The sequence below is a fragment of the Conger conger genome, chromosome 10 (assembly GCF_963514075.1).
Source record: "Conger conger chromosome 10, fConCon1.1, whole genome shotgun sequence".
In the NCBI taxonomy this organism is placed as follows: Eukaryota; Metazoa; Chordata; class Actinopteri; order Anguilliformes; family Congridae; genus Conger; species Conger conger.
The window spans coordinates 28505659-28519173 of record NC_083769.1 but is presented as its reverse complement, the minus strand read 5'-3'; the positions used below and the strand labels follow the sequence as shown (position 1 = coordinate 28519173).

Below are 13515 nucleotides of genomic sequence, written 5' to 3'. Positions count from 1 at the left end.
CTAAGGAAGGGATGTAAAGAGAGGAAGCAGTAATGAGTGTGGGACGATCCCTCAGCCATTTAGGACTGAGAGCTCCCCTGTGCGTGCTGAGGATGCTGGACTCATTTTGTTTCAGTGGCTGGGATTGGCTAATTTTTTGAGTGCTGAAAGTCAGATTTGTCATGGGCAGGGGAGGGGGAGTCAGTATGATGTTAGGGTGTGTGCTGTTTCAATGTCCATGGTGCTCTTGTCTTAACTAACTTTGCTTGCAGTGTTTTATTTTTACCCTGAAGAAAACTGATCAATCATGCAGAATGAATAATAGGACGCATAATTTTTATGCACACAGTAATAAAAAAATTATGCTTGACTAGAAAGCTTCAAGTTAAAATGAGTACAAAATAGTCATCATTGACCTTGATTAGGGTCTGAGTAGTAACAGCAAAAACCAAACAAAATATCCGGACGAAGGTTCAAGTTTCCCATAAAAAATTATGATGTGAAAATGAATAGTCATTTAAATGAATCCTATTGCCAAATCAAATCTATTTTATTTGTATAGCACTTTTTACAGAGAAATCGCTCAAGGATGCTTTACAGAAACCAGGTCTGAATTCAAAAGAAGATATTATGTACATATTTCTTGGTCCCCTGGCACAAACACACACGTGCACATGCGCACAGACACACACACACACACACACACACACACACGCACACACACAGATGTTTTTCCATCATATTCTGTATTTCATCTATACATGATACATTTGAAGCTATATGAGCTAAGGACAGACTGACAGCTGGGTTCTTGTGCTGTGCCCTGTGTCTCAGTGCCCTTCTCTGTGCCCTGTAGGCATGGAGACATCCAGTGGGTCTCGGCTGGGGAAGCTGTCCTCAGGTATGACTAAGAGTCGGCCCTCAAAGCAGTCGCACCCACAGGAAACATTCAGGATGGTGGAGGCTGAGGACAGCAAACATGGTAAGAGTCCAGTCTTATCGCTTCAACTTCCTGTTTTGTGTTATTGAGAGGAAATGGCACCTGATGTGTCATCATGCTGTGATGAATTCTGAGAAGTGCTGTAATGTTGGCTTCAGATAGGGGAGACTATCTGAAGTGCAAATAGAGTTGATTTGGGTTATTACTTTTCTGCAGCTAAAGTGTCATTGCTGCTGTCCCTCTACTATAAGTTGTGTCTGCTATGACTTGAATTGCTTAGGTGGCTCAGTGAACTTAATAATAATAATAATAATAATAATAATAATAATAGTAATACGCAAATAAAAGTAAGGTAAAGTGAACAAAAACAAACAAGGGAAGTTGAATGAATGGTCCAGATCTGGTTCAGGGCTTATGCCATGCAAATGTATGCAGATGTGCCATGGAAATACTTTAACCCCATGCCACTCATCGAACTAGAAATGTGTTGTCATGCTTGTGTTAGGGATTGGGTTGTCATGTTGAGTCTTCTTAGTTGATGTGGCTGGTGCCGGCCTACATATACAGTGAATGGCCAACACTGTTGCTGTCAGTGTTGAAGCTACAATCTGAGGACATGAATACAGATGGGAGGAAGTATCACACTGTCAGTGTAGTGTGTGTAGCTAGAAAACAAATAATACCATTATTCACATATATTGTAATTTTCCATCATGTGGAAAATCCATCCATCCATCCATTATCTTAACCCGCTTATCCTGAACAGGGTCGCAGGGGGGCTGGAGCCTATCCCAGCATACATTGGGCGAAAGGCAGGAATACACCCTGGACAGGTCGCCAGTCCATCGCAGGGCACACACACCATTCACTCACACACTCATACCTATGGGCAATTTAGACTCTCCAATCAGCCTAACCTGCATGTCTTTGGACTTTAGTACTTGGTGCAGCCTCCCCTGGCAAGGATAACAGCACTGAGCCTATTTCTATAATGTTTAATAAGGTTGGAGAACACATTTGGAGGGATCAAGACCAAGATCCTTCATATCCTTAGGTTTTTGCGCTTATGGACTGCCCTCTTCAATTCAGACCACATGTTTTCGATAGGGTTTAAGTCCAAAGACTGAGATGGCCATTGCAAAACATTGATTTTGTTTTCACGGAACCATTTCTGTGTTGATTTTGAAGTAGGTTTGGGGTCATTGTCTTGTTGGAAGGTCCACCTACGGCCACCTCCTGGCAGAGACAACCAGGTTTTTGGCAAAAATGTCCTGGTACTTGGTGGAATTAATTATGCCACTGACAAAACAGCCCGAAAGCATCAATGATCCACCACCGTATTTGATGGTAGGTATGAGGTGCTTTTCCTTGTATGCATCCCTTTTTTGACGCCAAACATGCCAACGGTGTACATGGCCAAAAAGTTCAATTTTGGTCTCATCTGACCATAGCACCCTGTTCCAGTCATAGTTCCAATGACGTTTCAGTACATTATTTGCATTTGGCAGACGCTCTTATCCAGAGCGACATACAGTTGATTAGACTAAGCAGGAGACAATCCCCCCTGGAGCAATGCAGGGTTAAGGGCCTTGCTCAAGGGCCCAACGGCCGTGCGGATCTTATTGTGGCTACACCAGGATTAGAACCACCGACCTTGCGTGTCCCAGTCATTTACCTTAACCACTATGCTACAGGCCACCGTTTCCAGCTCCAGACGCTTGAATTTGTTGGTTGCTCTCAGTAAGGGCTTCCAAAGAGCCTGTTGGTATGGAGGTGGCGTCTTATGGTTGATTTTGAGACTTTGTGACCCCAAGACGCAACTAAAGTCCGCAGTTCTTGAACTGTGGTCCTTGGGTTCTTCTTTGCCTCCCTCGCCATCTTCCTCACTGTGTGTGGGGGCAGCATGCACGTGCGTCCTCTTCCTGGAAAGTTTGCAACTGTCAAGATGTTTGATTATTGCCCTAACAGTGGTTAGTGGTATGTTTAACTGTTGATGTATTTTTTTGTACCCATTACCTGACTTGTGTAGGTCAACAACCATTTGTCTCTTTTGATTTGACAGTTCTTTGACTTTCCCCATGGTGATGGATGACAAAGGGATTTTACATGTGTGTCACTTCATTTTTATACCCTAGGGAAACAGGAAGTTATGGAAGGCCACAATACAGTTCCTTAAGACTGAGATTAACTTAAATAAGTAGAATTTTACTGCAGATTTAACTTTGTTTGGTTTTATTTAAAATAATCTTTATGGGTGCCAAACATTTTTCATAAAAAATAGTATTACTCAATAAAAAAGAAAAGAAAAATTTGATTAATTGTATTAGGATAAAAGTATGTTCCCATATGTTTGGACATAAAATATAGCTCATTATCTGTATGTTTATTTTATACAGCCTTTTTTGCTCATTTTCATCAATTCTGGACCTGACTGTATGTATTGTCCCGCTGGGTATGAGCTGGTCAACTAGATAGTGCTGGTAGCTTGTCTGAACTGGTAGCTGGTTGACCCTAGCTGTTTCAAGACCTGGCTTGACCTGTTTTTTAGAAGGGTATAGCAATATGAAAAGTGGTATTTTCTAGCAAACCTCAGCCTTGGATCACAGAGGAAGTTCTGGCAGCCAGTGTGGCACTGCATGCTACAGTTCAGCTTGTGAGTAGCACAATGGGGAAACAACACAATGTACAGGGCCAGCCAACTTTGGATCCAGGTCATGCTAATGTGGTTCCAGCACTACAGGGGAAAGAGTAGATTAGTCTTGGCTTTAGGCTTCATTATTAGAGGATACTGTGGACATTATCAAATAATTTTGAAGATTTAATTTTGTGGGGGCACATGACGATTAATCTACTGTAAAAATGTCTCTTTGAGCACCACTTTGGAAACAACTGTGAATGCTATCACACTTCCTTGGACAGGAATTGTGTTGGACCATTAGTTCTACCAATTAGCACTATTTTAAGTGTTGACGCGTTTTGTGCATATGTCATTTCTTTAATACGTAATTGCATAATTTCGGCGAAATGTCCGAAAGATTGTTTTGTATTTTGTATTGTTTTGGATTAGAGAAGTACTTTGCACTCAGCGACACTGTTTCACATTAATAAACTGGGCATAACATGGCTGAAACTACAAGTCAATATTACTTAAATTTTCCTACCTCTTCTGCTGTACATATTTGGGCCCAGCAGGAAAATGAAATGTAATGATTTTGGTTATTATACATGCTTGGTTTGTTATATTAGCTCTATATTTCTGACAGCCAGAGAATAAAAGTAATATCCTTGCTAGGCTGTTTCCGTTCTGGGGGAAAACATGTCGTTAATTTCTGTTTTATCAGAAATCAAAGATGAAGAGAATGTCAGTGAAACATACCATATAATGCACACTCCAGTCAAAAGAATAATAATCAGAGAGATTCTCTAAATCTCATGATATTTTAGCACTGGTTGATTTTAATGAGGCTGGTTCAGCATTGTGACTCTTTGAGGAGAGAATACAAGTGACATAATGAGCTAGTTTTAGTACGCATGTCTGTCTGTCACGCCTCATATGCCCTACACAACGTGTTCAAGGATTCAAATTACTCATTTGAACATTTCTTTAATGCATATTCTAGGAGCTTTGACTAATTGCATAAGACTGCTTTGAAATTATTTTTTCCCCCACATGGTAAGATGCAGTTAACAACTGTGTACTACATTTACATGTTGTTGTGTGTTGCCAGCTCTCATTAAATTGTTGATATGTATTTTTGGAAACCTCTCAGGAAATTTGAAGTTAAAACAATGGTACAGAGATTACATTACATTATTGGCATTTTGGCAGACGCTCTTATCCAGACCAATGTACTAAGACTAAGCAGGAGACAATCCACCCCTGGAGCAATGCAGGGTTAAGGGCCTTGCTCAAGGGCCCAACGGCTGTGCGGATCTTATTGTGGCTACACTGGGATTAGAACCACCAACCTTGCGCGTCCCAGTCATTTACCTTAACCACTATGCTACAGGCCACCCTGTTGACTTGTAGAGTTGGATGCATACTTCCAATAACCTTTTCCATTACATTTTATTTAGCAAACATTAATAACGATCAGGTACGATTCTCATATGGTCAGTAAAGCCATGAACAGAAGTGTAGTACAGGTAGTAAGGCCAAGTAAGATCAGTAAGCAATAAGGACGACGGTACTGAGACAAATACAAATTCAAAAGTCCTAGATTAAAGTACAAAATACAACAAGAGGCTAGAGACAAGCAAAAACGTTGGGCTGCCACGTGCTGGATGAGCTCTTATGGCTGGATGGCGTACACTGGCAGGATTGCATGTAGAGAGTTGCAGGAATCTAGCCGGCAGATTACCATAGCCTGGATGAGTAGCTGTGTGGAGTATGTGGTCAGGTATGGCCAATTCCTTATGATGTTATCCCAATGGAATCTGCAGGACTGTGATGTTGCTGCAACTTGCTCTTTGAAGTCCAGCTGGTCATCCAGGACCACTCCCAGGTTCCTAGTATAGCAGGAGGCAGTCACTGTAGTACCATCAATGATGACTTGAGAATTATTGTGGTAGGGAGGCTCTGTGTGGGATGAAGAGCAGCTCTGTTTTGTTGACGTGGAGCTTCATGTAATGCCTGGCCATCCATGATGACATGCCGGCTGGGCAGGCAGATTTTCTCCCATTAATCTGTGTGACAGAGGGAGGGAAAGAGTGGAAAAGTTGAGTGTCATCAGCATAACAGAGATATGAGAAGCCATGTGATGCAATTACTGAGCCAAGTGATTTAGTGTTAAAGGGAAACAGCAGAGGCCTCAGTACAGAGCCCTGTGGGACTCCTGTGAGAAGGGTACAGAGACGGACCCCCTCCAGGCGACCTGGTGGGGCCTTTCTAGATAGGAAGCAAACCAAGTGAGGGCAGTCCCAGCAACACCCTTCACGGCCAAGGTGGAAATCAGGAGATTGTGGTTGGCCTTGCCAGATCAGGACAGAGCTCTGTGACATCTCCTCTGTCACAGCAAGGAGAACAGTCCTTGAGTTCCTGGATCGGAAGCCAGATTGGTGAGGGTCAAGCAGATTGTGCTGTTGGAGAAAAGATGACAGTTGGTTATTTACAGCTTATTCCCAAGCTTTGAACAGAAAAGGCAGTAATGATACTGGTCGATACTTCCTAACATCATAGGGGTCTAAGGTTGGTTTCTTCAGGAGTGGGGTAACAGGAGCCAGTTTAAAGTCAGGGGGAACATTGCCACTGGCAAGGGAGCTGTTAATAATGGAGGACAGATGATGAAGGAGCTCATACGGACTGTTAGTAAGGAGGCAGTGCATTGAGGCTGTATGCACATATGCATCCACTTCCTGGTAAATTTGCAACTTTGTGAATTCTGAAACTTTTTGTTTCACTTTTTGGTTGTGTGTGCGTAGTTGTATTTTCAACTGTATTTGTTACCTGTTTGCTTCAACAACCATCTGTCTCTTCTAAATTGAAAGCTAAATGAATGAACTGAAAATAAAAGTCAATGCAAAGGCTCTTCTGCGTTTGAATATTAAACATAATAAATGAATGTTATTTATTTATTTAATTATATTTTCTTAATTGCTATTTTCCTGGTTTGATAGCTTCCAATAGAGCAGTGAAATAACCCAAAGTTCATTTTACAATGTGATGTGTGCTTTCATTAAAAACCACTGAGTATTTAGTCACAGACGAGAATCAACACTTATTGCTTGTAACACCATTGTGGTCCATTACTGGTAAACAGCAGAGGACAGAGAGTTCCAAAAATAAGTGGCTGAATTCAAAGCCCAATAATAATAATGATCATAATGCAATAACTCGCTCCGGATGGAAAATTATTTCCTATTCTGTTAGTAGACCTGTGCACCAGCTCATTAATGCAAACATCTATCAGCCAATCGCGTGACAGCCACTCAGTGCATACATAAAAGCATGCAGATATGGTAAAGAGTTTCAGTTGTTGTTCAGACCAAACATTAGAATGGGGAAGTAATGTGACTTGGACTGCGGAATGATTGTTGGTGCCAGAAGGGGTGGTCTGAGTATCAAAAAAAAAAGTTTTGATACAATGGAGCAAAAAACTGTTTACGTACAATGGGGCAAAAAACAAAAAACATCCAGTGAGCCACAGTTCCGTGGGCAAAAACACCAGACTGGTTCAAGCTGACATGAAGGCGACAGTAGCTCAAATAACCACGTTACAACAGTAATATGACGAAGAGCATCTCTGAACACACAATATGTGGACTATGTCTGGGCTACAGCTGCAGAAGACCAATACATGCAACAAAAGGCCAGCTTTTGAAGAGATGACAAAAGTAGTGTAACCACAACTGTCAGTGTATGTTGTCACTATAAATAATTCAAAATGTATACTATTAAGCAGTGGTTAAATTGGGATTTCTGAGGTGAGGTTCCTTAGTTGGAGGAGGGCGGGACTGGCACGGGCAGGGTGGGGCACTGATATTAACTGGGTTGATGAGTGATGAGTGCTTCATATGGCTTTGATTATTTTCTGAGTAAATTATATAGGAATCATAATGTGATTTGCCTCATACAGTTTTAAGATAATGCTAGATGCAGTCGGATTACATGGTCCAAACGAAACTGAAATCCTTTGAAGTCGTTTTCATTTGTAGCCTAATAGCAACGGTTGCTTTGCATTGGGGCGGATGGGCTGTTGCCATCACTGCTCCTGTAGCGGGGAAAGGTCTGGCGGTTTCTGTGTGAGGTGTGACACACGGCGGGTCGGGTGTGGTATCTGAAAACAGACTTTGTTGTGGTTCCTCCATACGGGGTGGAGTCGGATGATGGCAGTTTCTTTGCTGTGGTCTCTGTTCGCTGTGGAGCTGTGGGCCTGTGGTTCTTTCCTGCCAGATCCACAACATCACAGGGCCCCACCACAAAGCCTCCATCTGCTGCCTATAGATTTGTGCCTCTGCCATCCAGCGTGTCGTTGCTTACAGTGGCCCTGTAGCGGCTAACACTGCGGTAGTGCATCAGGCCTTCATCCCTTCCATTGGCTTCTGCTCCACAGCAATAAACAAGAGTGCTTATTAAACATAATTCCAGTGGCCCTTGTGCGGGTATTTTTAAAATTATTATTTGTATTTTTATTTTTTGTCTGGAAGACACATTTCAGTTGGATATATTGCAGTACGTGTCTCTGCAGTGGTAGTGTGCCTCCAATATTTCTGTTAGTTTTTGGGGGAATTTTATTTGACTATTTGTGTGAATGGGTTGTTATGACTAACTGCCATAGAAGAGGCCATCATATTGTGTGCTGTGACAGGCTGTTTCAGGGTAATGTAATCTGAAACGTGCCTGTCATCAGAGAAATTACGCCTGTCATCTCCTACTGAAGGACCTATTTTTTCTTTTCCCCTATTTTCCTTTTGTTAAAAGGAGATTTATGCTTGTCCTTATTGATGACCTTATCTGAGTGTTGACATGGGCAAAAGTGATTGATAAATTAATCATCTCTATCATTTCAACTATGTATTTCCAAAACCCATGTTTTGCAAGATAAAAATGAATATATTGAAATATCTCACGTGGGATTTAATGTAATTTAGAGGTATAGAGGAGGCTGCTGAGAAGTGGGAGGAACAGCCTGCTAGGGCCTCAGGCTTGGAGACCCCCACACACTGTAGGGGTTAAGCATTGTGTTTATGGAGCCAAGAAATCAATGCCTTTATATGCTAAGGAGATTGAATAAATCAGTGAGATGGGAAGGGCCTATGGAGGTATTGCCAGACAGATAAAATGTGAGCTCTCTTCTTAGTCTTTGAGAACCTATCACTGCAAGATTACACTACAAGCTTACCATAGATAATGCTGCTGTGGAATATCTTAGGCAACATGTGAATATTGAGACAGTTCCTTTGCTGAAATGGCAGCAGGGTGAATAGGGGACTCCATTGAGGAGTAGCTCTGCATAGTGTGAAGGAAGGCCTGCAGCGTAATGAGGCCTGGTGTTGAGAATGGACAGGTGTGCCACGCAGCCACAGCTGGTGTGAGCCATTTACAGCAGCCCTGGCTAAGTAGTACACAATTTGACCCCCTTAATGCTCTCCTGCTCTTTCCGTCTACAGTCCAGATCAAAGGGAAAGGATGACATCTATCTCAAAATACTTTCTGTCCAGGCTAGAGTGGGAGCCAGCTTTTCCTCATTATGAACTGATCTTCCATTGACCCTCATGGAACTCTATTACTAATGATTTTCAAAGCTGCCAGTACAACAGTACAACTAGCCTATACAGTATATAAAGTGTGTGTGTGTGTGTGTATATGTGGACATGTGTGATCATTTCTTTGGAATCTTTGGTAACAAAATTAAGATTTAATGTGGAATCACAAGCACTCTAACACATTTTATCTGAATCTGTGAAAGTTTGGTTGTAAAATGTAGCCTTAAATCCTCTGGCGGAATTACTATTATTATGAATGACTTTTTTTCTCAAAAAATGTCAGACTATTATGACTGCCAAGATGGCTTGAAACAGTGGCGGCTTAACCATGGTGATTTAATGAGAGGCTGAGACACTACCTGCTTTAGCTGCCAGTGTGAAGGAGGCTCACGGTCGTATTGGCTTCCAGCCTTGCCGTTGCACATTAGTTATTTTGATTGACAGGCACGCTTTCAGGGAAAGTGAATCGATTGAAATGTGAAAGTATGTGCCTGTGTTCATGGTATATGCTGCTGCGGGTTTCCTTTCTGTCAGTCGCTGAGGGTGAGGAGGGTGGGAGCCTTTGTAACGGGTCTGTTTCAACAAACTCAGAAACAAGCGTAATGTGTCTGTTCGGCAGCAAGTTGTGACAAAGAACCGAAGAAAAAATCCCAGAAAACGTAGAATGTATGTAATGAGAGAAAGAAAGGAAACAGAGCTTTCTTGGCAGTGTTTGCTGGAAGTTATGAAGAGAAATAACGGGAAAGAAAAGGGCTCCAGACGTAGTGAAGCGAGTAGCTGCGTTATTTGAGATCATTATGCAGTTGGCAGCTCTCTGGAGCTCCAGCTCGTATCCTCTTTTGGCTGTAGTCAGTAGAAAGTGAACAATGTGCAGCTGTAGCCATGCGCACAGCTGGGAGGACCCCTCTCCCCTCTCTCACGGGCAGGAGAAATTACAGAATTGCGTGCGTGTGTCTGTGTGTGTGTGCTTTGTGTGTGCGTGTCTGTGTGTGTGTTTGTGTCTCTGTGTGTGAATGTGTGCTTTGTGAGTGTGTGTATGCATGTGTGTCTGTGCATGTGTGTTGTGTGTGTGTGTGTGTGCCTGAGTCTGTATGTGTGCTTGCATGTGTCTGCGTGTGTGCACATGTGTGTGTGCGTGTGTGTGTGTGTGTGTGTGTGTGTGAGAGAGAGAGAGAGAGAGAGAGAGAGAGCGAGACAGACAGAGACGGGGAGGGGAGTATGTTTGAATGCATGTGGGAAGGGGGGAGAATGGTAGTAAGACAAGGAGATCTTATTCCCATAGCAACGCGAATATAGCTTACCCAGGAGCAGAATTAATTAATTATGCCTCTCTTTCTTTTCCTTTTTTTAAAAAAAGGAAACCTTTATTTTTGGAGACAGAATTTAAAATTCACACTCAGTTTCCTCCTGACTGGAAGTGTGGATACATCTGACAGACCCACACTCCAAAAGCTGGCTCGCTGATGCATTGGTGATATGGAGAGGGTAATGGACGAGGAGACATTTTCGGAGTACACAGAAACAGGCATCCCGGGAAAGATTTGCTCAAGGTGATGGCAGACGGTAGCACCAGTGATACATGTCACTGTCTGACATCAGATTAAAGGCAACCTGCAGGGGCCGGCAGCATTTTCTGTCACCTAATCAAATTGAAGGCGGAGATATGCTTCCTTACCCTGTTCGCCATTTTGAATGCGGTGATAGAGGAAAAATCCCCTTTTCTTCTGTCAAAGATTACTTTCCACTATATTTAGATGGTCTTTAGAAGTGACAAAGAATATTTTCTTTTAACAGCTTGTAAAAATATGTATTTCTTTGTTATCCAGTAATCCGCAGAAATGAAACTACTGCATTCATATGTTACAGTTATAGACGCCATCGAATTTAAGGACAGGTAAATCATTCGGTAACTCAATAATGGCGCCGTAACGCTGCTCATTCCAGCGCACAGACGGCTTCGTGATAACCTGCACATGATCTTTTCAGACAAAGACTTGCCGCCAGATTTACAGCCCACCTCTAATTACGGGCGACTACAGAAGGCTTTAATTTCACGGCGGTTTATGAAGTGCGCGGCGGAGAGGAGGAATTCTCTCCAGACGATGGCCACAGCTTTGGGCAGGTTTCTCATTTTTCACCATCCAGAGGCTGGGGAGTGTTTATTTAAACTGAGACCCATGGGGTAGCTTGGGAAAATACAATCACTGGGAATTACCATCCCGCCGAGCGGGGGGGGGGGGGGGGGGGGCCCGAAGAGAACAGCGCAGTCTCCCCCCTCCTCCCAGCCACTTCCTGACGCATCACGGGTCACAGGTCGTAGCAGAATAAAATAAGAGCGTTAGAAGAAATGTATTATTGCTCGGGCATTAAGGGGCCGACCACCAAGCCTCTGACATGTAATTAAAGCGTCCTCAGCAGGAAGGCCCCCCCCCCCCTCCCTGCTGCAGGGCTGGGCTGGTGATATATTGGAGATCTAATTGTGGCAGAGAGGACTGTGTTAATGAGCAAGCCTGCCCTCATTATAGAAGAGAGACTTCGGAGCTGACACCGCACCCCAGGAGCATACTCACTCTGTGCTGTGTCACAGACCACCGTTTATTGATGATCTGCGCACTTAGCAAGCACCCTCAGCCGCCATGCTTTTCATTCTACATGCTATGTACTGTAATGGCTGGGTACTGCTGTTTTCATCGTCTCTTATTTAATATGAAACACGCTGCTGAACAGTACAGTACAGCGGCAGCCCTCCTACTCGGACTCTCCATTTGGGTGACCAACGCCCTTACGACGCACGGCACTTGTTATTTAATCATTCTGGTTTCCATGTCTGGTTGCTGAGTAGGTCTGGAGCCACATGAAAGGTGCAGCTCCAGGCTGTGTGAAAGTGTACAAGCTGTGTAGCAATGGCTGTGCTTTTTCCCTAAAGGTTCTCCCTGTAATGAGAAGACTGAGGGAAAGAAGAAAGGAAGGCCTCGAGTGGAAGTGCAGGAGCTTCGGACCATCCCCGTAAGTGCACTTCCTTGGCTGGCCCTAACACAAAGACAGCAGTAAATGTGCTGTCCCGGACTTCCTGTGACTGGTTATGGGAACTGTGGCGGTCAGTGTGGAGGTTAGGGCTGGGGGCGGTCTCTGAAAGGAGCACTCAGGCACTTATTTTAAATTGAGCAGTTAACATATCAAACTGGAGTGAAGCATACCGTCAGTGCAGAGCCGTTACCTTTTTCATGCCCGGTCAAGATAATTAGCCAAAATGTCTCCCCTAAGTGAAAACACACGGCTTATCTGGTTTGGTGCGGAGACTCCCGTACCGAGGTAACTTCCTGTCGAACGGTTAACGCTGACAAAAAAAACACAATGGAAATATGAACCTGGCACCAGATACAAGGTATTAGAGCTGAGAGGCTGTGGGAGGGAAACCTCTGCATGTTCCAAATGTGTCTCATGGTCTCCCCTGACAGGCTGCCATGATGATTCAGTGGAAGGAGGAGTTCAAGAGTCGCTCCAGAGTCAAGTGTCCCTGCTCGGGCTGCTGGTTGGAGTTTCCCAGCATCTACGGGCTCAAGTACCACTACCAGCGCTGCCAAGGGGTGAGCCTACGCCCCGCCCAGTGTGCTCAGAGCCCTCTCTGCTTTTTAGGGAAGAATTACCGCTCTGTCAGAGCAATAGCAACCTGATATTCCAGCAGAGGAGGGGGGTATATATTGCATATGGCTTTCATTTCTTGTTGATTTTGTATCAGCTTTCTGCTGTCCGGTCTTGGCACAGCTTCAGTCTAACCACAATGCGCTTTACCCTTAACTTTCAGTAATACATTTAAGCAATTTTATCCCCTTTCTCCATAGTGTGCAACGTCATGAATTCAGCAGTTGCTAAAAATAATGAAAAGTGAATTGCAGGAACGTCAGAAACTCACTTGAATGTGATCTTTTCTCAGGTTTTGGGGCACTGCGGATAGATCGGAATCTGTGCTGAGTCTTGCGTCTTTTCCTCAGGCGACCATAGCGGAGAAACTGAGCCACAGGTGCCAGTACTGTGAAGCTGTCTTCGCCTCCAAAGTCCGGCTGCAGAAGCACAAGCTGTGGAACCACCCCGACCGGCTCTCACAGGAGCCCACAGCCGAGCCCAAACTGCAGAAGGCGCCCGTCAAGGGGAGCGCCAAGAAAAGGTGCCGCGTATTCTGTTTGCCTTTCCTTACCTTACATTACAATACATTACAGGCAGAGGCTCTTATCTAGAGTAACATACGTACAAGAAGTGCAAAAAATTACAGTAACTAGGGACTGTGCTGGGAATGACCACAGTGATAAGAACATGGACCTCGTAAACTGCTGAAATAAGCCTGAATCAGCTTCTGAGGGGGTTAATCCAGACTCCTCCACTGGTCTGTATTT

At 43.8% G+C, this 13515-nt stretch overlaps 1 protein-coding gene across 6 annotated transcripts in view; it reads left to right on the top strand.

The window, feature by feature from the left end:
- znf512b (zinc finger protein 512B) overlaps positions 1-13515 on the top strand; it is a 29753-nt gene that overhangs the window by 1664 nt on the left and 14574 nt on the right. For all 6 annotated transcript variants that reach the window (XM_061257333.1, XM_061257334.1, XM_061257337.1 and 3 more), the window contains exons 3-6: positions 836-961; positions 12051-12130; positions 12583-12711; positions 13117-13289. In XM_061257333.1, the coding sequence (XP_061113317.1) occupies positions 838-961; positions 12051-12130; positions 12583-12711; positions 13117-13289 (506 nt within the window). In that variant the 5' untranslated portion in view covers positions 836-837. The remainder of the gene's footprint in view (positions 1-835; positions 962-12050; positions 12131-12582; positions 12712-13116; positions 13290-13515) is intronic.